The sequence below is a fragment of the Desarmillaria tabescens genome (assembly GCF_030435595.1).
Source record: "Desarmillaria tabescens strain CCBAS 213 chromosome Unknown EV420scaffold_96, whole genome shotgun sequence".
Taxonomy (NCBI): Eukaryota; Fungi; Basidiomycota; class Agaricomycetes; order Agaricales; family Physalacriaceae; genus Desarmillaria; species Desarmillaria tabescens.
This window is the reverse complement of record NW_026848395.1, coordinates 13,073-38,100: the sequence shown is the minus strand read 5'-3', so window position 1 is coordinate 38,100 and position 25,028 is coordinate 13,073. Positions and strand designations below refer to the sequence as shown.

The window sequence follows — 25,028 nt, the reverse complement described above, 5'->3', positions numbered from 1 at the left end:
TTGTACTTCTTCGTGGCTTCGGTGCTCCTAGCAAGTCCATCATTGCCTGTTATGATGAACGGAAAGTAGCATGCGAAATGTAGCATTCTGAAGCCCATACGGCATTGTTGAAGACGTCGTACGATAGGTCTGAGGTCGCAGAGGAGAGTGACAGGCTGTGCAAATAATATTAGTCCCGATGCAGATAATCAGAATGCGTATACATACACTCCTGCAGATGAAGGATAGTAGGTGCTCGCAGGAAGAGAACCTATGTTACAGGATATCAACCCACGAGGACCAAAAGTATGAATAGATTACGTACCTTAAACCTACAAAGATCTTCAACGAAGACGTGTATGCCCCGAATCCAGTCGAACACGAATAGGTCTCGGTCCGAGTTATGAAGATCATCGTAGAATCTGCTGCGTTGTATGCCGTTGTACTGGCGATCTATATACCATTCCTTGCGATGAATAGTCCATACAGTAACTATCCGCAAGTCGTTCTGGCTTCTCTTACCGTAAGTATTGGGTTATTTTAAAAGAGACATTCTGACCGATTTTTGATAGGGATCGCTCCGGCTTTGATACTCCTTCGCGTTGCCTCTGGGAGGAAGACGGATCTTGAGTCACTTGCGCAACCACTATCTTTAAGGCGCCTGTCAATATCTGAAGTGGAATGCAGCGTTACCTGTGCGGAGGAGGGTTGAGGAATTTGCAGTTGCGGAGTAACTGCGACGTGTGGCTCCCCAATGATGATGGTCAATATACATGAGTTTTAGCTCATTTTCACAGTCTGAAATGCAGATTTTTGAGTGTGAATTTTTGGAGGGAGCGTACTTGTACAGAAAGTGAGAAACAAGGAAAATAGCACGAATCCTCGCCGTCTGTCTGCTCGGCAAATGGATTTATTCAATGGAAGGGACTAAGGTGCATATTTTGCGTACCTCGTGGCGTATTCGTGCCCTCCTCACACCTGGTGTTTAAATGTCGACCCTTGTGTCGACGAATGCGAGGAGATCTCAAACGGCTGAGTTTAGTTTGTATTCCGTCTATGATCATCACTCGTGACAGCCATGCATCAATCACCAAGTTACCTCGACATTAATCAGTGGTTGCACATCAGGACGAGATGGCAGCTTCATGTCTTCCCGCAACGACCTGTGTTCTGCGATGTATAATGCATTTTGCGATCCCGTTCCTGCTTCGAATCCGCAAGAGAAAGTTGCACCCCAAATATTCTTGGAAGTGTGACATATTTCGATAGTTCTTTGTGTCAGGATCGATGGCCTGGTGGAGATCGAAAACCTTCTGGAGATGGGGAGTCGTGCTTCTCGGGATTTGGGTGCGCAAAGGATCGGTTGATTGGAGTTCTCTGAAGCGGAGGTTTGGATTCAGGGATCATAAAGACAGAATGAATGGTTTGGCTAAAATGCTGTGCGACTTCAAATAGAAGTACGTGGATCCGAAGACAAACCTTGAGACGTACTTTGTCTTCCTTACAGTCCAGCATCCCAAATATCCGAGACGTCATAGTGAATGGTTCGAGTTTAGGAATCTGAAGCTGCTTCCAAAACATAGGCTAGTCTGCAGTACTGTTGTATCTCGGCTTTTCGACTCTGAAATTAAAGTGAACTGGGCTGCAATTGAGTTTTCACTGAGGTGACGTATCCATTCTTGTGCGTCGTCTGCTTTTAAAAAGGCGCACGCTCAATTAAAGAGAAGAATGATTTCCCATCTCAGCCAAGACTTCTTCTATGGCCGGCGAAGGGATGGGAAGGAGCTAACGACTTGTTTATTGCGGTGTCCACGAGCAAAGTACGTATGAGGTCTTTTCAAAGAATTAGCACAAAGTCACAGGACCAGATGAATGCAATCTGTATCCCAAGGTACATACGTTGTGGGAGAGAATCTTGTTTCTGGGACCGAATTTTATCGCGCTGGGATAAGGAAAACACAGATTCTGGTATAATTGTAGGAGGCAACTAATAGGGATTCAGCTGGCATAATATGCAGAAGGAACGATGAGATAGAACGATGAAGGTACTGAGGGATAGGAATTAGACGATGTCGACAAGGGTGAAAGGGACAAAAAGCGAGAATCCAGCGTAAGAACAGTGCGAATGATGTCAGTGGAGGATTAAATAAAGCCGCTCTAAAAAGAACTCAGGGTTTGGCGTGAGGGCATAGAATTCAAATTCTCAGAAAGCTTCGGAAAACATATAAGCACAGACGCAAGGAAGAGAGTTTGAGGAAACCGGCATGAATTCCGCCGTCGTGTGAACATTTGTCATCAGCCCCTAAATGATGATGTCAGCATGGCGATTCCTTCGTTTTGCTCCCGCCCATGAGCTCTTCTACTAGCCCTCCTCGCAAACGCATCAAGATCGAGTCACCCTCGCCGCCCTCACAAGAAGAAGAAGAAGAAGATAACTGTAGCATATGCCTGCAAGCCCTCGTTGGCCGGACCATCATACCCACTTGCTCGCATGAGTTTTGCTTTGATTGTCTCGTCGTTTGGACTGGTGAGTTAATTTTTCGCATATAGTGGGTGTGTGGGATGACAATGTTTCTTTTAGAGCAATCGAGGAAGTGCCCATTGTGCGCTCAGACGACTGGAGAATATCTGATTCACCGAATCCGGTCACGCTATGATTATCAGAAGCATTACTTGGTGCCTCTCTCGAAGCCGGGATTGTTGCCATTACATGCTGTGACGAACAGGGAGCCTGAAGTGCATAGACAGAGGCGCAGGAGGGAATGGGGAAGACGAGATCAGAATGAGGTGGATAAGCTGGAGAGGTCGATAGAGAAGCGGCGCTGGGTATATGAGCATAGGTTGTACGCCAAGGTGCGTTGAATCATAATGTTGTTATACTTGTGCCATCTGACTCCTTCACAGCATGTAGCCTCGAATGTGTATACAAAGTACCGGCCGTACCCCACTCCAGCACAGTTCGCTGCAAGCCAGGAGATGGTTAGCAAGACGACGATGTTTCTGAGGCGCGAGTTCAGAGTGTGGGACGATCTTGATGTTGAGGTGCGGCCTTTACTTCGCTTCTGTTTTGTGTAGACGACTGACGAGGAACGCAGTTCTTCACGACGTTCACGATATCGCTCATGAAATCCATCGATATTCGCTCGGAGTCCGCTGTGAAGCTGTTAGCAGAGTTCTTGGATATTGATACGGGTGGAAGAGTTATGGCAGAGCATTTTGTGCATGGTGAGTAACCGTCGCTCCCTGCCAAGTATTCTTTACTGAAGCGAGTAGAGGTCTACTCGTATGTGAGGTTGCCTTTCAAGGGCCTATTCGTGTATGATAGTGCCGTCCAGGTGAGCAGTCACAAAACCGTCCTTATATCTCTGTGTACTCACAAGCGGTTGACTAGTACGACACACCTCCCTATGTAGGCTCTCCTCCAAGGCCAAGACCACGGCGATGGCGAGAGGTCAACGAGCACCCCCGCCAGAAATCCAGGCCCCGATCCAGGTCACCAACTCCCTGCAACCACAACAATGCACCGTTATCATCTCGAGATTCCGATTGGCATGAGGACGACGTATCTCGCGTCCGTTCGATATCCTGGTCTCCGTCAGGTTGTCATTACCCCAGCGCTAGTAGAGCGCCATCCCACTCTGTAGATCCTCCCGTAGCACAAGCGACTATACCCGATGAAATGGATATGCCTACCTCGATTACCGATGCCATTGAAGTGACTAGACCTGACGTGAAAGGGAAATCAAGAGTTAACGATGAATTCCATGATGCTACCCCAAGTAATGTTGGATTCCAACCCAACATGAAGGGCAAATCGAGGGAAGATATACCTTGTCTTTTGCCAGCACCCTCTAACATCCCCGAAATCACGTGCGTGCGGTCCAAGAAACCTGTTCGTACCGCCTTGGAGTCTTTACGTGCTCATTTGGGTGCATCATCGCTGTCCAGTCCGACTTTGCTTAATCGGCTATCATCACGAATTGAAGATAAGAAGAGACAGGATAACTCTTGTGATGCGCTTGGCTCTCAATCTTCGAGTGACTGGGATCAGTCGTCAGCGGAAAAGAAGGAAGAATTCCTGATGCAGGGTCGAGCGCATTTATTGGGGAAACTGCTTGAGAGGAGGCGCGCGCCTCGCCCTGAAGCAGCTGTTGATGATGTTGAGCGGAGGTTGAAGACGAGAGCATTGGTGAGAGTGCGGCTTGCAGCTGAGAAGCGGGCGAGGGAGCGATCTCGTGCGAAATGACATTGATGGATATGGGAAGCTGCAGAATTCCGTCTATTGCATTGCGCATGGAGGAAGAATCAATGGGAAATAGACGTCACAGAGAGTTTGTGCTAGTGTCGCAACGCTACGGCTCTGCATGACGTGTGCGCCTTCAGTAGTGGGAGTCAAAGTCCTTGTTATCCTTGCGATGAAAATATATTTGCCCTTGCGGGGACGTACGAGTGATGTCTGTAGGGGGATAAATTGCGCACGTTTTTCATGCCAATGTTGACTATGGATGTAGATGTGTCACGCTAATACGAAATGTTGATTTTGTTGGCTAGCAGGTCTGCTGCGTTTGTTCGCGTACCATTTCTTGTGCAAGACTGTCCATCGTCCCCTTTTGGCTGGCTAGTTCCGTTATGTTAGTGCAGTCGCTAGCTAAAGACTACATTAAGCCTGGTATTTGAGGAAGAGAAGAGGGGTGTGTCTTTGCGGCAGCGATAACCTTGCTATTATTTTCGTATTCAACTACGAAAGCCTCTGTAAATCAATCCAAAGCTACCAACGAATCCTCGCAGTCCTCAAAGGCAGATTTTCACCTGCACCCTCGGAACGTGGATTTGGGTGCGAGTCCAAATTCCTTCAACAGGGCTGTTTGTTGAGAAGAATAAAAAGAAGGGGGATAAGTTGCTGACATGCTGGAGGACCCCATGACACGTCTTCTTGTTCGCTTGGTCTCCAAGATCTTTCGACATCGGAAGGGTTTGAACGAGAGCCTGTGGTAGTTACTGTCAACGGCTAATATATAAGTGAGCTCATAGTCATTTCTTCTGAGGAATCACAACTCACCTTGGATCATCTAGCTGTTGACTATCCTCGTCGAACCCCGGCATCGAGTGATGGTTCTTCCTTTTTGGAAGTACGTGGCATCACAGATGGTAGGTAGGACCGCTCGTTTATTATGAATCGCGGACCTGGCCTTTCGGCGCCAAGAGGCTGATGGCACATTGTTGTAAAGCTGTGAACTGCGTGCTCTTGCATCGAAATAGACATAATGCCTTCCGCATATATGCAGGGTTAAGCCCTGATCTTGAGATGAATGTGTGAGCAAGAGGCTCATAGCATCGGGTCAGTTTTTAACGGTATGTTGCGCGTAAAGACTCATTTTTCCATTAAGAATATGGTACATCTGTTTTTGCTGCGCCTTTACAGGTCAGTAATTCGCTAATTTCGACGTTGAGATCGCCTGAAAAGTGAGAGATGGAACGACATCAAAATGAAGTGACGAATCACAGCATCAGCCTTGCTTGAGAATCGCGACCCTTGTCTGACAAAGTACCCACATGAGAAGATCTCATTTCGTACGTGATACTCAGACGCGAGACAATCCTATAGCACGCAAACATATCTTCTGATAACTGGGCTGTTGCTGCGTACATATAACTGACAAGGTACAAACTATTATTTTCACCTTTCCGATTAGTTAAATCACTATCATCTCCAGGATGACACTCACGCGCAGCTCATACCACTTGGACCGTCTTTTCCGGACCAATGATCATTACATCATTATCATCGGCATACGTTTCACTGCCTTCCGTTCTTGTTCTGGGTAGGTGCTGTAAATGCCGCGAATGCATATCATCGCTCGGGGGACCCGTATCTGTGTTCCTAGACACGACACGAAGGAGGGTTAACGTCGTGACGATTCCCTGTCCCAAATTCTTATGAGATTTCTCTTTCTTAGCGAAACAACCTCAAGCTCACAATGACCGGTTCAAGTACCGCTCCTGGATACCTGCTGTAAGGACTCTCCACCGCAGCGAACACGATGAAGATTGCCAGGACAACCACATACAATCCGGATGATTCTACTAGCATCTCTATGACGTGGTAATATGGGTTCGGCGTGAAGCATGGGGAGTTCCTAGTCTTGCTGACCTTAGCCAGATAATACACGATGAGCGCGGTACACATTCCTGTTGTGGGTAGTGCCATAATGCAATATGCCATTGACCAGTTGATGGAGTCTCCCTTTGAAATAATTCTCGGCAAATTGTTCAAAGGTACCATTTGCTGAAGGATGCCTAAAACGCCAAAGGCTTGGATCAGTCAGCGACTAGATATCATCCAGGTAGAGTCTAGGGACTTACTAAGTTCGCATACGGTGCATATGCAAGGAAGGACGACAATCCTCCAGTTCCTTTCCCAGATTATCCAGCACCTCCAAATCTAATATGAATTTCAATTCAATACCTGCTTCTCCGGAAGTGCTGGCCGGGAACTCACAATAACACAATCCGCAACCAATATATTGATGCATGCCACAGTATCGCCAATTGTCAAGGCCCACGTAGGGTGGCCAGTGGCCATATAGTTCATGAGGGCGAAGTACCTCGTTTCTTCTGTCTCTCCCTTCGTTATGAATGCCCATCTGGTATAGAACCATGTCTTAGCAAGGTGTATCGTTGCCATGATGTACATGAACACTGAGATCACAGCAAGGACCTTCACCTGCCGCCTATAGATAGTTGTGCTCGACACTACGGGAGGAACTTCAAGTTTGATCGTGTCGGCTAGGGTTATCTACGCACGAATTCGCCACAGTACGATGGCAAGCAATGCCGTGTACATGCCTAGCTCCATGGTAAGTTTCTGGATGACTGGTTTAGACTAATATCTTACCGTGGGTTAAGGACTCGATGATAACTGCGTTAAGCCAGGAATCAGAGTACTGCGTCGCGAATATTTTGATAGATGCAAAATCGGGATCGATCTGAGACATTGTACAGAAGGCCAACAGCTACCTGTAGCTAATTAGCGAGGATTGAGCGAGGAGGAAGGCGTGTGCTCGTATCGTGTGGAGACTGGTCGTTTATTAGTGCATTGTTGTCTTATTTTAGTTCGCATTGTTCTGAGGATGGGAATACCGTTATAGGCACACTGCATGATAGGCAGATACTAATTTTGGCGAGCGCTGTTCATGAAACTCCATCAAAGGTGTCTTTTCTGGGTTGTCGTACTGGCGCATCTTGGGCGCATCACGTCAGCCACTTGTATTTGCCTGACATCGTGAAATGGGAGTCTGAGCATGTTTGGGTGGCGCAGCCGCGCACAGTTCGGGATTTCATAGCGCATAGGAATATACCTGTCAATGGATTCAGTATCTTTCTGAGCCCATACATGCATTGAATACCCACAGCCATGGCACAGGCGATCACGATGAGAAGAGTGTTCGAACGTTCATTCTCCAGGAATGCTTCAGATCACATCTGAGAGCGCAAATGGGTGTGGCTATTAATGTGACAAAACCCCGTGATCCCTATTGCGGTGCACTGTTCAGTAAGTCACAGCATTTACGGAAAATAATATCCTCGACGCTACTACAGAATGAATTTAGGACGCTTGGCAAAGCACTTGTATATGTTCTCCAAGTCGGATCCGTGGCTGGTGGATGGAACGACATTCCTCTTCAAATCAAGTTGAATTTAGCACTTTTGAACGCGTTATATTTATCATTTCAGGTTTGGATCATAGTATGGTCCGGGGCCCGTTCATATGGGTTAAGTGGCTGTCCCACTTGCGTTGAAGTTCGATATATCAAGTTGAGCTGCATAGAAAATTGAATGTCATCGGACATCGGCAAGGGATATGTGTCAGCAGCCTCTAAATGATGATGTTAACACGGGAGTCTTCCTCGAACAGCGCATCAAGCTGAAGCCGCCCTCGCCACTACCAGAGAACCTAGACGAAGAGAAAGATCACGGCAGTATATGCCTGCAGGTCCGGGTATATCGGACCGTCATCCCTACTTGCTCACATGAGTCTCGGTCTCGTCGTCTAGACAAGTTCCGGAGTTTTTTTGCGTACAGTCAAAGCTTGGCTGATAATGGATCTTTAACATTGGAGCTATCAAGAAAGAGCCCTTTGGGCGCTCAGATGATCAGAGAGTACTGGATTCATCTGATCCGCTCGAGCTAAGATTATCAAAAGCACTGTTTGGCGCGTCTTTCAAAGCTAGGGTTACTTCTGTTATGTGCTGCGCCGCTTCAGGACCCCGAGGTACGAAGGCACAGGCGAGAAAGGGGAGAGAAAGAGACGTACCTGCAGCCTTGGTTAAACCATTTGTCGGATATTTCGTGCGCATATATGCTGCTTAGTTAAGTGAGGCGATCACCACCCCTGACACGACAATGCTCCCGCACTTGAAGGGCCGCCTTGTAGAGGTGATAGACGTGACGAGCGGATACCGTTTCTCCATGTGGGTAATTGGCTCGCGTACGAGCCAGTCTTTCGTACGTATAGGCAAGGATTTCGATACACTTTCCCCCGTCTATTCAAAATGTAAGACTTGGGTTGGCAAGAGAGCCCGCAGACTGACCTTCGACGTTAGTACAACAATTGACTCGTCCAAAATGGTTTATGACAGTCTTCATGAGGATCGTGACGGATTCCTCGACGCTTCTGTTGGTGGGGATGACTCGGATGCCAAAGTCGGGGTTCTCGGGGATGATCTTGCACTAGAGGGCGGCAGTGCAGTGTGGGTTGGGAGTATCTCCAGTGAGGGAGAGTTGGCGGATGGTGGATTCGGCGAAGGAGAGGGTGGTGTTTAGCGGAGCCTCCCCGGCGCCGGTGACGAGGACGACGCCGAACGTGCGGAGGTTCACGATGACTGGGGTGTGAAGTCCATGAACTGAAGGAGCAATTAGCCAAAGAGACATAGAGAGCGCTTCGACAGCATACCTCCAAGCATTCCTTCGTGGAAAGATCGATAGTACACCGAATCCGCAGACATGCATGGCCGACTTGACTCCAAAGCACATTCCTTCCCTGATGCGCTTAGCCGTTCCTATGCATGTTCGAGGTGTCGTTGAGAGCTGCGAGTGCCACACTGCACGAAGATCATTAGTCCCTCCACACCGATACTCAGAACGCAGAGACGTACGTCCAAAGATACTCCTGTGCACTGCTAACCCGTTATACACCGACCACAGATCCTGCTCCTTCATGACTTGCCATCCAGTGCTGACGTCGGTTGCAACACTTTGGTTGATACCGACTCTACTGGTAGAAGATATTTGCAGAGGGTACCACGGAAGTAGGGGTTGCGTACTGACGTGTCCTAGTCACTTAGTCGGCGCTTAGCAAGCTAGCAACGACGAGGATGTATGCGGGCAGAGTTTGAGAGTGGATGTAGTCGCAGAGTTATCGGGAGTAAGCTGGTTCTGTCAACGGTCTGTCCTCCACCCCGCTCGCCGGAACGTTCTGGGGTACTTGACGGGGAGAAGAATCTAGTGCATGAGAAGAAATTAGCCAACGAGAGACAATGTAAAAATAGACTGCATACCCACCTCAAGGAAACGCGTGCGTATGTCACAGGAATCAACCCTTGTTGAAGTCGTCGTAAAACACCGCTAAAGTCACGAAGAAACACGGGAACTGGAGAAGAGGGCTACTACTGCGATGTACGGTAGAAGCGAAAGGAACGCGTGAAGATGTTGGGAACGAAGAAATGGATCAAGAGTCGAGAATGGGCTTTGCCGAGTCCTTCCCACTTTGACAAGGTGAAGGTAATACACAGGAAAATGAGCACGCGCATCCACTCACGACGGAAAACGGAAGGCAATATTACGCCTTCCCATTTATAGTCGTGACGAGTTTTCGTTCTTGGGACGATGACGAATGTTTCCTTCCCATTCACTGCAATGTATGCGCCAGGAGGACGTCTATCACATACCTCGTAACGTTGATCGATATCGGACACGAAATTCGCAGCAAAGCACGATATTGAGAACACCATGATCTTGACCTTCAAACTATATCAGTTCCAAAAGACCTGTGACTTCCCTTCAACACACGTACTGGTACTTCTCCACAACCCTCCCTAACCCCCGCCACTTTATTGATTCTCTCCGCGTCCCGTCATCCTCACCCGCTGCAAGAAGCATGGGCTAGCAAGCGGGATAGAGCGCATATAGTGTCCTTGACAGTTGCGAGTGCCATGCTGCACGAAAAATATTAGTTTTCTCAATGCTGATAGTCAGAATGAGGAGACTTACTGTCCTAAGATCCTCCCTGGGTGCACTAGACTACGGATCCTTCATCGTCAATACTTGTAATCCAGTGCTAACGTTGGTTGCAAAAGCTTGGTCGGCGTCGGCCCCAATAGTAAAGGACTTTTGCAGCGAGTACGACGGAAGTGGGAATCGTGCTTGTGTACTGACACGTAGTAAGCTAGTAACGACGAGGGAGGGTGGGCGTTCACGTGGAGAGAATCTACGTACGCGAAGAAGTTAGCTAACGAAAAGCGACGTAAAAATAGACTGCACACACCTCGAACCCCAAGGGAACGCGTACGCACACCACGGGTCGGTCTATATTGAAGTCGTCGCCAAATGTCACGCCCGAATTTTAAGTCTCAAGTTAACGGAACGACAGAAGAGAAAGGCGAGTAGACCAAGAGGAAGGAAGGCATGGAGATGAAAAGAGCGATCAAGAGCCGAGAACCGGGCCTTGTCGTTGTCCGGAACAACGGCCCGGAACCCCTTCTCCCTTCACGTTGATCAGGCTCACACGGCGCATTAGCAAAGGAACATTCCCGTCCACTCACGCAAAGGCAGGCCCAAATATTGCTCTCCATTATAGCATTCTGACGTTTTTCCATCTGGACGCGAGTCTTACTAACGAATGTCTTCTGTAGCGGTCTCTCTCTCTCTCACGACAGAAGTGTCGAAATTTCTTTGACTATTTCTACCGGCCAGCAATAAAGCTAACCATGATTGAGATACTTTCTGCTTTATTATTGGTTCGCTCTGTAGGATAGACAAAACCACACCTTGGACCGTCATGCATCAAGGGTATTGGACTTGTGTATGTCGTATCCCGCCTCTTCTTCGCTCATCACTATCAAAATGCGGTTCGACGTTGAGGTTGATGGTAAGCGTTTTATTTCATTACCTTTTACATAGATTTAGCTGGTCTCAGGTCCACAAAAGGGAATGAAAATTTACACCTTCCCATTTAAAGTTGTGACGAGTTTTCGTTCTTGGGATGACGATAAATGGTTTTTTTTTCCCATTCACTACGGTGGTGTACACGTCAGGAGGATGTCACGTCCACTCACGCAAACATAGGCTAAAAATTTTTTTCCTAATATACTATTCTGATGCGTTTTAGGTTCTAGTTTCGGACTTCCTACTAGCAATGTCTTCTATGGCAATTCTATGGCTTGTTCAACGTCTGTGCTGGGGTCTGTTTTTAACGGAAGCGGCGCCCGAATTCTTTGACTGTTCCTACAGACTCGGCAGGCTCAATCTAGGATTTAAATATCTGGAATCGAGACTATGGCCGAGTTCAGTATTCGGCCAATATCCCAGTTGTTGAATAATCTAGCCGACCGTGAGTTAGGCGCTTTATGTTCGTTTTCTGGCTTCCTCGGTCATAGGATGTGCGAAAAAATTCAACGTCGATTGTTCATCGTATTCCTGAAGCGCGTTGTGTCCTGTTCCTGGCGTCTTTTTGTCACTAATACAACACAAGGTTCTATACCATTAAACAGCACAGAAGAAGTACCAGTTGCGACATGGTGCCGTCGGACACGCATTCAATAGCCTATCTCGTATCGTTGTACCCGCCCTTCTCGAGCGCGGTCCGTGGCCGCCTTTTGACTTGTCGTTTCTTTCTTTCCTTTGAGGTATCCCCTAGGTCTCATGTTTTATACACTCAAACCCATTCGAATTTCGACTGAGCGAAATAATCTCGGCTTTGAATTTTCCTTTCTGGTGTTCGTATTTTCATTCGTTCCTCGATGGTTTGGGGTAGGAATACGCAAGGTGCGTACATTTTTGCTATGGCTTCCACCTATCTAGTCCGATGAAGGGTACGACCTATTTCATATTTTCTACATTTGGTCTTCCTGGTTCACCGGTATATAACCGTGGGCATTTGCAGGAAACCACGTATACCAACCGTTACGATAAGGAATGTTGGTCTCTTCACGTCGACCCGCTAACCAGTCTCACAGGTCCGAACTGTGTATCAATTCTCCAAAGTAGAAACAAGATTCCTTTCCTTGGCTTATTCCCCAGATTTTATTCTCAATCGACAAGAATGCTCTCAGCTTTGAGGGTTATGTCGATGGGCCCTCTGCATCATCTTTCCCATTTGTTCTTGTGAATACCCATCATTGGCACGCCTTCCTGCATTGGCATTATCTTTCATTGGAAACGAGGTCGGCGACTTGGTGCCGTTGTACGGCTTTCCTGCCGATGCTTTTTTCATTCAGGTTTCCTATGAACCTCTTAATGCATTCGTTCTATCACTCTACGTCTAGTCCCCAGGGGTGCCAAACGCTAACTTGCTTTCTGACATGTTTGCTTTGAAACATGGTGTATGAGCCATTTCTACTGCCATTCATCCAGCACATTGGAACGAAGCTAGGCATTAGTTCGTCGATGGTTTGACATGGTCTCCGACATGAGTGTTCATCAGACAAGGAATTCATGATCGGCTCTGTCAATTTATCAGGGACTGAGGTTGCAGCTGACGAAACAATTGACATACACAACCTACGGTTCTGAGTACGTTCGGTAGTATTCACAGCACGTTCCACTAACATTACACTAGACGTCGTAAGAATCCTCACCTTTTTTCCCTTGACTTTAGTTGAATGTAACTGCAAGTACGACTACACCCTTGATCCATCACTGGTAAACTTCTGGCTCGTTTTCCTACATCACCTAACATGTACTTCCGGACAATGTCAATGAATAGCAGCGTTAACAGTATAGACATCTCCCCCATCCTCATAGTGTGTACCAGATTGTTAACATCCATCGTAGAGGGAATTCCGGGGGAACGTGTACCCTGCCGCATCCCATGTCGACCAATTAGCATTGGTGTATGCTTCTGCGTGACTATCACAAAACAATAAGAACAAAACGCGCACCAAAAAACAGAGAACATACTTAATAATATAATCTGCGGTAGGCCTCTTTGGGGGGTCACATGTCAACCCGTTTTCAGTCCCAGAACGTTGATACACCCGTACGTAGTCGATATACATCGAACTCGGGAAGGACAAGTGCTTGTAATCCTGCGCCTGGAAAGATAATGACATTCCCAGGTTGAGGATGATGTACTACAAGCGACACATATCAGTCCCGCACGATTTTGAGAAAAAAAAAGATGGTACCCACTAATGGCTCCTCTGGGATAAGCCGCTCGCTGATCTCTACAGTGGAATCAGCTCCGATGGTGCCAGAAGTGATTGTCCATGACTCTACGCCATCATTATACCAAGTGATATACCCCTCATCGCGTTTATTCGGATTTGAATACCACTCGTATCCGTACGCCCCATATCCAGTTCCATTATATAGTGTCTTATCGATGTATGTCAGCGTTGACACCGACTGCTGCAAATTACCACCCTTATATGAATTGAACTCAGTTATCCTATCGTCATAGATAGTTGTCACTCTGGACGAGTTATCAAAATCATAATGGTAATTGAACGGCGCAACCTGGTAACTTTGTGAAACCTGGCCTTGCCAAATTGTCGTGTCAATTCGGTGTTCGATGATATCGATTTCTGGGACACCGCGCCCTGTGCTGGAGGTGGGTCCTGGGTGGTCAGATCCGTCGCATGTGCATGCAGAGAGGCGTTGTCCAGGGAGGGAGCTGATTGGTGAGCCGTCGTTCCCACCAGTATTTGCGGCAGCTGGTTCGCCTGATGCTGTAGTTTGTCCTGGGAATGTGCCCAGGTCGCAGGAGTCGTAACTGTACGGCCACGTTCCTTCTGTGGTGGCACCGTAGCCGGCACGGCCCTGTGATCTGGTGAGAATAGTATATTGGAAGGGGTACAAAGAATTCATACCAAGTTTCCCATAGTCCATGCACCTTGAAGAAATCAATGGAAGGCGTCAAGTACATGGGAATCACTATAATCTCACCAGGCCATAAACCCGCTGCCCGGGGACTACCAGGCATACTGATAGAAACTTCGATATATCCAGTAGTGAAGCATAATTTGTTCCATGAAGTAATCATAGCTGTTGACGCTTTAATTACGCAGTCTCGGAGAACATCAAATTTAAACTGTAAACGTACCACTCTTGAAATTGAGGTCATGAATATTTTCTTCGGTCATTGTAAGCACTAACTTTCCATCTCGTGTGATGGCAGCCTAAACAACAACAGAATAGATGAGAACGAGATTACCGAATATGCCGAGGAGACATACACTCGGATCGTACCACTCAAGATCACCCGTAGGCCAATAGTGCATGTCAACTGCCTCCCAATATGGATCATCTCCCGGATAGAACGTGCGTCCATCGGTGTTGAACTCGTCACTGAACACCAAGTTGTACTTTTTTCCATCGTGCCCTGTACGCGAATACGCATCCGTGGGAGTATCCGTATCTATGAGGCTCGGGAGCCCTGGAAATTCCGGTATCTGTCGAGTGGCATTGATTCCACCAAGGTTAAATCCAGACACAGTATTGACTGTGCGTTTGTAATATGTGATGACGGGGAAACCGATGAATAGGGTGATTAGCCCCATAAGAATGACTACAAGTGTGCTTGCATTTTCCCAGCCACGCGTGGAGAAAGGGGAGCACGAGCGGTCCATTCTAGTATCCACGATGGGGTCAGGATTGTGGATAATGTCGTCAAAGTCCGGGTCCTTGTCCCAGAAATATCGCACCGGGGCAATATTAGTACTAGTAGTCATGGTGCTGGTATTGGCGACTCTGCTTGTCCGATGGACTAGAGGCGTGGCGACAGGTGGTGCAGAAAAACGCGAGGTAGTGTACATCCCACTATCTTTGGCTAGGGTGGGACTGTACTGCAGCAGTTATTAGAGAATGGTCATCAAAATAGGAGGATATTCACCGAATAAGGACCATATCCACTACCAATCACGCCGGTTGCAACACCCTGGGAAATAACATGGGAAGACTGATGGCGTTGAGGCTGAAACTGCGGCTGAGGCGGGGCTTGAGATTGTGAGGTAGTAGTAGGCGTCCATTGCATGGTGGATTGTTTTGAAGACTGATTCCAATTACTGGGACCAGAACGCGACCTTGGTTGTCCATTGAGCATGCCTATCCCTTCAATTCCAGGTTGGTGGCGAGAGCGAGAGGGGGATGGAGTGCTGGAAAACATGGCGGGAGTTGAAGACGGAAAAGTTCTGTCATCCCGTGTTCTGGGTATGCGACATTTACTGTACAGCAAAGTCCTAAACACGGATGGTGCCAAAAAGACCACAATATGATTGAAACAGTGGAACATAACAGATGAGTGCACCTATTTCTGATTAGGGATGCATACGGCATATGCGGGTGCAAATCCACGCCGTGAATAGCTATAAAGTTGGGTCGTATTCATATGGTTGTCGAAAGAGCGGTAGGGGATCATATAATGACATCGTGGTAAGACAGCGTGGTAAGTAAAAATGTCCGTGGTAAGTAAATGTGTCCTCGATGAAGCTAATCACGCTCACATTCTGACGACCGATATTCATCGGCATTGAGAAATTGTCCGTATACGGGCAACATTTTTTGTACGGCGTAAGGTTGTATTGTTACATTTATATCGAACATCTCCAGCAACAGATATCAATCATTTCTTTCGTACACCCCACATATAGTGATGAAACAATCATTGTGTATCGTATTATATACGAGGGTTTGATGGCAGAACCGAGCCCGACCAGTTTGACATTTTCCCTTACTATATGTGTAAAGATAAGGGACAATAGTTGGCCAAGAGAGAGAGAAAAGTTTATATACCACAGTCGAATCAGGTGATGTACCCAGTGGATGGCTACGAAGGCAGGAATGCTCGTTATCCCGTTCCGAATTCGCAGCAATGCATTGTCTGGAACACCGCGATCGCGGTCTTGATATCAACATCGAGAGATAATAACACTCGGAAGCACATACCACCCTCAGAGCCCTCCCTAGCCTGCAATTACACTCTAACGAAATACATTCTCCTTGCGACGCGCGTCCCCTTTGTATTTCTTGGCGGCTTCGATGCTCCTAGCAAGTCCATCATTGCCTGCTATGATGAACAGGCATTAGCACGCGAAATGTGGCTTTCAGAAGCACATACGACGTTGTTGAAGACATCGTACGACAGGTCTGAGGTCGCAGAGGATAGTGACAGGCTGTGCAAATAATATTAGTCCCGACGGAGATAATCAGAACGCGCATACATACTTCCTAAGACACTCCTGCATGTTCCACCGGTTTCTATCCTGCCATATACAGACCACTGATCCGACTCCTCCACGACTTGCGAGTTTGGTCCATGCGAGCTCCGACGGTAAAAGGTATTTGCAACTAGGGCCATAATTCTGTGGTTTACGTTTATGTACCCTCCATCCTAGCAGCATAGAGGACATAGAGAGCGAGGTAGTGACGGGAAGATGTGGTTCTAAGTTTGATGGAGGAGTACACCGCTCCTCCCGCTCCCCTACCACAGTGACTGCCTGTTCTCCACAAAGTTGTCACCCATCGATCCGGGGCTGAGGCCGTCCATCCAATGAGATGCCTGCCGTCGATACAGAAAAGATTCATATTCTACAGAATGAAAAGACGAAGATAGTAGGTACTCGTGGGAAGAGGACCTATGTTAAAAGACATCAACCAACGAGGATCAAAAGTACGAATGGATTACGTACCTTAAACCCCAAAAGATCTCCAATGACGTCGTGTACGCCCCGAATCCAGTCGAATACAAACAGGTCTTAGTCCATATTGAAGTCATTGTCAAACAGGGAAGCGTCTCGTGCCCGAATATATAATCTTGAGAAAAATAAGCAGTCGCGATGAGAAATCGGAAGGAACAATCACAGAGAGAAGCAGAGTACACGGGCAGAGGTGAAGAGCGCCAAAAATAGCGTTGCCAAATAAACACCAAGAGCTTGCCAAACATTGCGTTTCTGAGAGAACGGCACATCGCAAAAGAGACGAAACCAAGGGACCATGTCTACTCAAATCTGACAGAAAACGTAGGCCAAAAATATACCCTAAATATGACTCTCTGACTAGGTTCTGTTGTAGCTAACAGGAAGGGGAAAGATTGACGTACCAATGGTCGCCATTGTAAGGAAATGGAAATCCAGGCTTAATTCCATTGAGTCGGGGATACGCGTGCCTTGGGTCCCCTGAGTCCGAAGTGAGAGTAAAAATAGCCGCTGTGAAGCGCAAATTTGGACGAAAACTTGAGAAGGGCGATGTCGCCAGCACCATGTGTCAGTGCTGAATCGAGATCTTGTTGGCTGGACTGGAGTTCATTTGCCCCCTTACCATCACCTCAGTTTCGACTGGCTCTCTCGAGTTTCGACCTGTCACTAGCTCCGTGGAAGGGGTATGCTGTTCATATCTACCTATGCTTTCTCCTTTTAACTGAGACTTGAGCGTTCCGGACCGGGACATGTTCAGGATATCCAGTCGATGCACGCCCATTTCATTTCTGAGTTGAAATTTGAAAGCAAATGATTCACTCAAATGATTATATAGAATGAAAGAAATTTCCCTGATACAGTTTTGGTTTATCCAATCAAGTATTATCCTTTTCAAACGCCTGTCTTTGAGGTAGTTAGTACGTTGAAGGGTGTTCAGAAACCGAAACACGTACCGAGGTCAGTAATCACTGATCTGCATCACCTTTCATGCAGTTGCAAGACCCGAAGCTGAAGAGGGGTAGCTGGAAAAGTCTGAGCCTTCCTTTGCTATAAAATAAAAGAACGATCTCTGAACTCACCGACGAGGAGAATGTGGTAACATGGATATTGAGCTCCCGCTGAGGATCCCTCATCTTAAAGCCTTCTATCATTCGCGCCTCTGCCTCATCCCAAGGCCACTCTGGCGACATATTATAGAACGCGAGGTCTACGGTCTTTAGGGAAGGTATTCCATGAAGGGCCTCGTTCATCTGCTTCCACAGGTCCCCGTAGTCAGGTGTGGAGAGTGACGGCATATTCTTGACATCTATCTTCAGGCGTACGACTTCGAGAGCACAGTCAGCTTCGATATCGCGGAGGGCTGTTATCCACCAGCCTATGATGGATTTTGGCTCGTCGCTATTGCGATACGCGGATATGTCGATCATAAGGGTGCTGACGTGGGAAATGTGAAGTGTCAGAGTTGGAGGTACTACGCTGATTGTCAGAATCCGAAAGACGACAAATGTTATGAGTACCTGTGCTTGTATGGGTGACATGGAAGGAAGTCAAAGCCCGCTCGACGCGCATTTCATCCAGGAAATGGTTGAGTTGTTCGATGAGGGCAGGGTTGGTGTGGGAAATCAGGATAAGCAAAGTATCGATTCTTTCCATGGAGATGGGGCACTGACGCGGTGAGAGGATTGATCCTAAAATGGTTCCAGCGTCGCTCTCGGTGTCAGTGATACTCAGGGAGGTCGGAGAAGGGACAACATCCTCATGATCGCAAGGAACGTCGGGACCAAAAAAACGCGGAGCTACGATGTGCATAGTTTTGAGAGAAGGTGAGTTGTGCGTCAGAGAGCAGATGTCTGTGACTGAGTCAAAATCTATGAGGATCAACGCGAGAGATGTGTATGAACGAGCTCCAAGGGCAGAGATGACAGAAGGGCGGAGGTTGGAGAAATCACCCAAGGTGAGTGTTAGCTCTCTTAGGTTGACGAGTTTGCGGAGAATTTTGGCGGGAAGCGATCTCGCAACGGACCGAGAGTGGAATTCGAAGGTGAGTGAGGTGAAGTAGCGTGCAAGGTGTGGAGATTGGGTGATTAGTTTTCGAAGGCGTGCGCAGTCTGTTTTGCTGGCTAGGTTGGCGGAAGAGAATAGATGAACGCGGGTCCTTGGAGACAGGATCGTTGATGCGAGGGAGATTTCCTTCAAAGTGTCGGTGTCGTCCTTTAATTGGTCGATAATAGCATCGAAGATCTCTTGAGGAAAGCATGGTTCAGTCATCCTGTGTTTCTATGAGGATAACGATGCCATGTATCGAGACTCGACTCACTTTTTATCTCTGCGGGGACGCCATCTTTCCAGTATATTAAGTATATTATTGAGCATGCCTTTTTCGATTGAGACCTGGAACGTCAAGTTATAGAAAGGATGCTAAATTCTGGATCTCCAATGGGGATTTTAGGATTTAACTCGCGCAGTGCTGTTTTCTCTGTCCGAGGAACGTGATGGGTTGAACGAAAAAGTGGACTGGGATTATGTAAAAGAAGCTGTTTGGTATCCAACGCCACAGCGTCGGAGGCTTGTCGGTTTTTCTGCGGACCAAATCGCTTGTTAGGCTCAAGGTGAATTCTAATGGATAGCACTCGGTTGCGTTGACATCAAGAAGTTCCTATAGCTATAAATCTGTGTTGGTGTTACACGTCCTATTCGCAGGTCAATTTAAGAAGATTGGTCTATTTTTCTACTTACATTTGATTCTCACTCGACGCAGACAGTGCGTGCATTCGTGTTGCATTCAAAAACCTCTTTCAAGGATATCGAGGGTAGGGAATATAACCAAATTTGAATTTTTAGGGCTGTATGTAGACATTGGACAAGACACATGTTTCGCATACCTGAGGATGGGTTTGTACCCTCCCCATATTCATGTATTATGACCCATTGCGAGGAGATCTCCAATCGCGTGGTTCCTACTTGGGTGTGGATCGACATCTGCGAGAGCCGGGCATCAATCATTTGTTGAGATACCTCACGCTTATGGGCTGGCCATCGAAATCACTACTAGTTGGCTCAGGATGAAACGCGAGTCAATCAATTAAGCAAACCTGACCCTATGTGAAATATTCTCCACGAGTATCTGATTCCAGTTCAGAAGGTGAATCCAGAGAGGGATCTGCCGATTAGTTCATGTAAGGACGATCGAGCTGGCCTGAGTGATTTGGATTAGTGGTTTGTATAGGTACGGATGAACGTATACTAAAGGAGATTATGTGAAGGAATCTAGGGATACAGCGTTAAATTGTGTTTCGGTGTTTCATGCGCGATAAAGAGGCCTACACTAAAAAACGAGATGATGTTACGTTATACGGAATTTGAGGGCAGAGACGCTGTTCTATCGTTGAAGGCTTGATATCTGATCGTTAGTAGTGGGTCCTATGACTGGGAGCGTAGACCATTTTAGTCTAGAAGTCCAGACGAACCTGGGAGGGGGGGGGTTAAGATTATCCTGTAATGGAAATCGCCGTGGGTAGTTGAGAGTGAGCCGTGTTTCCCCAATATTACTACGCACGGAGAGAATGGGTTGAGGGTTGTGTTCTTGAGTCCTAGCTGTATGTCGAACCCCAAGCGGTATGCAACTGGCCACCAAGGGGTTGACGAATCTGCATTGCAACGTATGGCTCCCCAATATATGTGAGTTAGAAGGAAGCTAGTTCTCCGCAGTCAGAAATGCAGAATTTTTGTCAGGGAAGTGTACTTGTACCGAAATCAGGAAACTAGCGCGAATCTCTACCATTAATATTCAACCGAGGGGGTCAAGATACACGTACCTTGGGATAGATTTGTATCCCCTCCCCATATTCACGTGGTCGTTTATCGATGAAGCCCAGTCCAGTTCATATTACCTTCATAGACCGAGCAGGTGACCGAAAGAGATGGGGGCTTTGAGGTGTAGTTTTGATTCCTAGGTCGGACATCTAGAATCGCTCGCCGTCGTATGACTTTCTTGAGGTGGAAGCTCTTGCTGTGGCGAGGATTGTAGCAATGGAAGCTTGTAGAGTTGGAGACGAGTATTTATTAATCGTCGAGGTGTATGTTTGGAGGCCAATTTGATTTGATCATTAGTTGTAATTTCTATCGTTGGTGAGGACGGGAAAGACGAGTGGAGTTGTTGTCCGCAAGGGTGGGAATCGACCTAGGTACGTGTTTGGATATAGATAGATGCGGAGAGAAGGGTTAATGAGAGACTGGGGTCGTGTTATTGAGTATGTGGAACTGGCTGTATCGCAGGTTTCCGCCTAGCTGGTTAGGGACGAGTTCGAGTTTGTAAATTTGCAGCTGTTCAGGGATTCCGCGGTACTGCTGTAAGTCGACTTTTTGACTGTGAAAGTAACGTGAACTGGGCTGTAATACGATTTGCACTGAGGCGACGTACCTATGGTTGCGCTATACTTCGCGTCGCTTGTTTGTTGGACGGCATGGGCTCAGACTTTAGAGAAAAAGAATGATTTCTCGTCCTAGCGTGGACTTCTTCTGTACAGAACAATCAGAGGAGAAAGAGCTAGCCGCTTATTGCGATGTCCATGAGTAAAGTACGTACGAGGTCATATCAAACAATTAGCACAAATTTGAGGCAGTGGATAAATGTGCCTATACCTCAAGATCCTTCAAGATTCGAGTGAGGGAAAGCTGTTTCTTGGACGGAATTTGGTATCACGGTGGGATAACGAAAAGACAGATTACGATACCCTTAACAGGTGATTCGGCTAGCGTTGATATGCAGAAGGAAAAATAGGATAGAAAGTCCAGGGTACCACGGCATGCGGAATTAGACAAGCATGAAAGTGACGGAAAGCGACAATCCAGCGTAAGAATAAGCGCGAATGATTTCAGTGCAGGCAGCGAAGATCAGATATGAATAGCACTTGCTGTTTTGCTTGAAGGTGGCCTTTCTCCTAATGAATCTCTAGAATGTAGACTTTCAGAAAGCGAGCAGGAAAGTTCGAAGCAACCCGAAACCGGTACGAATTCCGCCGTGCCGAACCGGCCAGCAAGATGTGTCAACAACCCCTAATTGATGATGTCAGTAGGGTGATTCCTTCCTTTTGCTCCCGCCCATGACTGGCTCTTCCAGTCCTCGCAAACGGATCAAGCTCGAATCATCTTCACCGCCACCGGAAGCCCAAGACGTAGACGAAGACGAAGACGAAGACAAAGATAACTGCAGTATATGCCTGCAGGCCCTTGTTGACCGGACCGTCATTCCTACTTGCTGGCATGAGTTCTGTTTTGATTGTCTCGTCATCTGGACTGTTAAGGTGACTTTTCGCATACCGTGGGTGCATGTGCTGATATTTGGTGATTTAGATCAATCAAGGAAGTGCCCTTTGTGCGCACAGACAATTGGAGAATACCTCATCCATCGGATCCGGTCCCGGTACGATTATCAGAAGCGTTACTTAGCGCCTCTGTCAAAGCCGAGATTACTGCCGTTACGGGCTGCGCAGAACCCGGGACAGGAAGTATGGAGACAGAGACGTAGGAGGGAATGGGAAAGACGAGACCAGGACGAGGTGGATAAGCTGGAGCGGTCGATGGAGACACGGCGTTGGGTGTACGAGCATGGGCTTTACGCCAAGGTGCATCAATTATCATTGTCCTTGTTCTGCCTAACATTTTATTAGCATGTAGCGTCGAATGAATATGCTAAGTACCGGCCATATTCCACTCCAGCGCAGTTCGCCGCAAGCCAGGAGATGGTGAGCAAGACGATGATGTTTCTGCGGAAGAGTATGGGATGACCTTGACGTTGAGGTGCGGCTCTTACCTTGGATATGTGTCGTGTGCAAGACTGACGATAATCTTAGTTCTTCACGACGTTCACGATATCTCTTATGAAGTCGATTGATATACGTTCCGAGTCGGCTGTGAAGCTATTGGCGGAATTTTTGGACATTGATACGGGTGGAAGAGTTATGGCAGAACACTTCGCACATGGTGAGTAGCCGTCGCTCCCTGCTGAACATTCTTTATTGAAGCGAGCAGAGGTTTACTCGTACGTAAGGTCACCGTTCAAAGACCTCTTCGTGTATGACAGCGTTATCCAGGTGAGTAATCACGATGCCGTCCATATCTCTCTGTGTACTCACAACAACTTGACTAGTACGACGTGCCTTCCCATGTCAGTTCGCCGCCAAGACCGAGACCAAGACGATGGCAAGATGTTGACGAGCACCCTCGCCAGAGCTCCAGGTCCAGATCCAGCTCACCGACTCCCTGCAACCATCTCGCACCGTCTTCGCCTCGAGATTCCAGATGGCACGAAGATGACATCTCGCCCGTCCGGTCAATATCCTGGTCACCGTCAGGTCGACATTATCCCAGTGTGAGCAAAGTGTCGTCTCCTTCTCCAGCTCGAGCGACTATACCGGATGACGTGGACGCACCTGCCTCGATTACCGATGTCATTGAACCGCCCAGACCTGCTGACGTGAAGGGGAAATCAAGAGCTAGTGACGAACCCCTTGGTAATACTGCGAGTATTGTTGGACTTCAACCCGATGTCAAGGGCAAGTCTAGGGTAGATACCCCTTGTCTCTCTCCAGCACCTTCCAACGTACCTGAAACCGCACCCGCACGGTCCAAGAAGCCCATCCGTACCGCCCTGGATTCTTTATGTGCTCATCTGGGTGCAGCGTTGGCATCATTGTTGTCAAGTCCGACTTTGCTTAGCCGGATATCATCACGCACGGAGGATAAGAAAAGGGAGCATAACTCTTCTGATGCACCTGACTCTAATCTTCGAGTAACTGGGATCAGTCATCTGCGGGAAAGAAGGAAGACCTGCTGTCGCAGGGTCGGGCGTGGTCAGTGGGGAAGCTGTTAGGGGAGAGGAGACGTGCGGTAACTGTCGATGCAGATGATGCGGAGCGGAGGCTGAGGACTTAGGCGTTGGTGAGGGCGCGGCTTGCAACTGAGAAGCGGGCGAGGCGAGAGATAAATTGTGTACTATTCGTACCAGATATAGATGCACCATATTGATGATTTATAGTGTGATAACCTCGACTAAGGGATATAATAGCTACTGTTAGGAATCTGCCGAAATCCGGGTATCCGAGCACAAGGCGAGGAGTTGTGATCGAAGCGAGGTAGAAATAATTAGAGAAATGTATGTGTGTCGTTAGGGAATAGAATGTATTACGGTAAGGGTCCATGAGAAGACTTGAGAGGTCCGGTTTGCGAGATAAAGGAAATCAGTAAGCGCGAAGCTATTACGGGCCGTAAGTGAAGACAAGCGCTAAGCGTAGTCTTCGGATTGGTATCGGAAAGCTCTAAGCGTAAGTGTATCCAATGAGTTGTTTAGCAAGCGCTAAGCATAGCTGAGGTTTCACGCAGTGAAGGTGTGTTGAAAGTGATAGATTGGCTGAATAAAATAATATAATGTTATCTACAAGTTTATATACTAAAGAAAGGTTTGAGTCATTATTATTCTACAATATTCCATAATATTCTAGTATCAGTGAGAAGAATAGAGAAAGTAACAGCAAGTATGAGTGAGTCAGCGCTAAGACCGAGAAGGCCAAGTAACAATATCCATAACAGCTACGCACAAATCGAAGCCCTCTACGTGAAATATTGTAGCCATAATGATCTATCTGACTGCCTGTCCAATGACGAGTCTAATAAATGTTCCAAATGTCTCTGTGTCTTATCTCTGATATCTTCATCCAGGGACAGTGACTTCAGCTGGTGGAAACCAGCAGGTTTGGGTGGCGCATCCTTCAGAATTTGCTAGCGCATAGGAATATGTCTGTCAATGGTTTTAGTATCTTTGTGAGTCCAATGCATGCAATGGATACCCACAGCCATGGCACAGGTGATCGCGATGAGTAGAGTGGAAAGATTCATTCTCCGGGAATGCTTCAGGTTGTCTGGACCAGGTCTGTGAGCGCAAATGGACGTGGCTGTTAATGTGACCAATTCCTCCTTTATATAAGTTCACAGATCTGTGATTCCCTTTGGAGTCCGGTCGGCTTTTGGTTGGAAAGCCATCGCATTTGCAGAAAATAATAGTCTCGAAGTTACTACAGAACAAATTTAGAATTCTTGGTAAAGCACTTGTATATGTTCTCCGAGTCGGATCCATGACTGGCG

At 47.4% G+C, this 25,028-nt stretch overlaps 7 protein-coding genes across 7 annotated transcripts; 3 read left to right on the top strand and 4 right to left on the bottom strand.

Moving 5' to 3' along the window:
• The first annotated feature begins 2,308 nt into the window (after positions 1–2,308).
• Positions 2,309–4,505, top strand: EV420DRAFT_1209068 (uncharacterized protein). Its single transcript, XM_060466363.1, has 6 exons — positions 2,309–2,506; positions 2,561–2,832; positions 2,884–3,021; positions 3,075–3,204; positions 3,253–3,314; positions 3,371–4,505. The coding sequence occupies exons 1-6, from the start codon at positions 2,329–2,331 to the stop codon at positions 4,223–4,225; spliced, it is 1,635 nt and encodes a 544-aa protein (XP_060322967.1). The 5' UTR covers positions 2,309–2,328; the 3' UTR covers positions 4,226–4,505.
• Positions 4,506–5,712: 1,207 nt separating this feature from the next.
• On the bottom strand, positions 5,713–6,974 carry EV420DRAFT_1769659 (uncharacterized protein; the record flags this gene model as incomplete). Its single annotated transcript, XM_060481039.1, has 6 exons — positions 5,713–5,901; positions 5,957–6,291; positions 6,343–6,421; positions 6,479–6,732; positions 6,784–6,825; positions 6,875–6,974. The coding sequence occupies 6 exons, from the start codon at positions 6,972–6,974 to the stop codon at positions 5,713–5,715; spliced, it is 999 nt and encodes a 332-aa protein (XP_060322966.1).
• Positions 6,975–8,433: 1,459 nt separating this feature from the next.
• Positions 8,434–9,323, bottom strand: EV420DRAFT_1209044 (uncharacterized protein). The gene is made up of 4 exons (XM_060466362.1): positions 9,135–9,323; positions 8,933–9,080; positions 8,571–8,882; positions 8,434–8,522 (listed from the first exon to the last, which is right to left on the bottom strand). The coding sequence occupies exons 1-3, from the start codon at positions 9,196–9,198 to the stop codon at positions 8,579–8,581; spliced, it is 516 nt and encodes a 171-aa protein (XP_060322965.1). The 5' UTR covers positions 9,199–9,323; the 3' UTR covers positions 8,434–8,522; positions 8,571–8,578.
• A 3,690-nt stretch (positions 9,324–13,013) lies between these two features.
• Positions 13,014–15,011, bottom strand: EV420DRAFT_1623252 (glycoside hydrolase family 16 protein; the record flags this gene model as incomplete). Its single annotated transcript, XM_060475921.1, has 7 exons — positions 13,014–13,104; positions 13,156–13,328; positions 13,387–14,016; positions 14,067–14,089; positions 14,143–14,241; positions 14,300–14,375; positions 14,433–15,011. 7 exons carry the CDS (start codon positions 15,009–15,011, stop codon positions 13,014–13,016), a joined length of 1,671 nt encoding a protein of 556 aa, XP_060322964.1.
• Positions 15,012–17,966: 2,955 nt separating this feature from the next.
• EV420DRAFT_1209022 (uncharacterized protein) lies at positions 17,967–19,392 on the bottom strand. Its single transcript, XM_060466361.1, has 2 exons — positions 19,207–19,392; positions 17,967–19,158 (listed from the first exon to the last, which is right to left on the bottom strand). The coding sequence occupies exons 1-2, from the start codon at positions 19,260–19,262 to the stop codon at positions 18,288–18,290; spliced, it is 927 nt and encodes a 308-aa protein (XP_060322963.1). The 5' UTR covers positions 19,263–19,392; the 3' UTR covers positions 17,967–18,287.
• Positions 19,393–21,968: 2,576 nt separating this feature from the next.
• EV420DRAFT_1585562 (uncharacterized protein) lies at positions 21,969–22,981 on the top strand. Its single transcript, XM_060474786.1, has 4 exons — positions 21,969–22,513; positions 22,559–22,688; positions 22,742–22,871; positions 22,920–22,981. The coding sequence occupies exons 1-2, from the start codon at positions 21,992–21,994 to the stop codon at positions 22,673–22,675; spliced, it is 639 nt and encodes a 212-aa protein (XP_060322962.1). The 5' UTR covers positions 21,969–21,991; the 3' UTR covers positions 22,676–22,688; positions 22,742–22,871; positions 22,920–22,981.
• EV420DRAFT_1585560 (uncharacterized protein) lies at positions 22,613–24,253 on the top strand (the record flags this gene model as incomplete). The annotated part of the gene is made up of 4 exons (XM_060474785.1): positions 22,613–22,657; positions 22,742–22,871; positions 22,920–22,981; positions 23,038–24,253. Coding segments are annotated over 3 exons (915 nt in total), but the record flags the coding sequence as incomplete, so codon positions are not given.
• Between the last annotated feature and the right edge of the window lie 775 nt (positions 24,254–25,028).

Bases quoted from the DNA above. Each gene is read 5' to 3' on its own strand.
- EV420DRAFT_1209022 (XM_060466361.1), bottom strand. From the start codon at position 19,262: ATGCTCAATAATATACTTAATATACTGGAAAGATGGCGTCCCCGCAGA. The intron at 19,159-19,206 runs GTGAGTCGAGTC...ATAGAAACACAG, and splicing joins CGTCCCCGCAGAGATAAAAA to GATGACTGAACCATGCTTTC.
- EV420DRAFT_1209044 (XM_060466362.1), bottom strand. From the start codon at position 9,198: ATGAAGGAGCAGGATCTGTGGTCGGTGTATAACGGGTTAGCAGTGCAC. The intron at 9,081-9,134 runs GTACGTCTCTGC...ATCTTCGTGCAG, and splicing joins GCACAGGAGTATCTTTGGAC to TGTGGCACTCGCAGCTCTCA. The intron at 8,883-8,932 runs GTATGCTGTCGA...TTGCTCCTTCAG, and splicing joins CCACGAAGGAATGCTTGGAG to TTCATGGACTTCACACCCCA.
- EV420DRAFT_1209068 (XM_060466363.1), top strand. From the start codon at position 2,329: ATGAGCTCTTCTACTAGCCCTCCTCGCAAACGCATCAAGATCGAGTCA. The intron at 2,507-2,560 runs GTGAGTTAATTT...TGTTTCTTTTAG, and splicing joins TTGTCTCGTCGTTTGGACTG to AGCAATCGAGGAAGTGCCCA. The intron at 2,833-2,883 runs GTGCGTTGAATC...ACTCCTTCACAG, and splicing joins AGCATAGGTTGTACGCCAAG to CATGTAGCCTCGAATGTGTA.
- EV420DRAFT_1585562 (XM_060474786.1), top strand. From the start codon at position 21,992: ATGACTGGCTCTTCCAGTCCTCGCAAACGGATCAAGCTCGAATCATCT. The intron at 22,514-22,558 runs GTGCATCAATTA...ACATTTTATTAG, and splicing joins AGCATGGGCTTTACGCCAAG to CATGTAGCGTCGAATGAATA.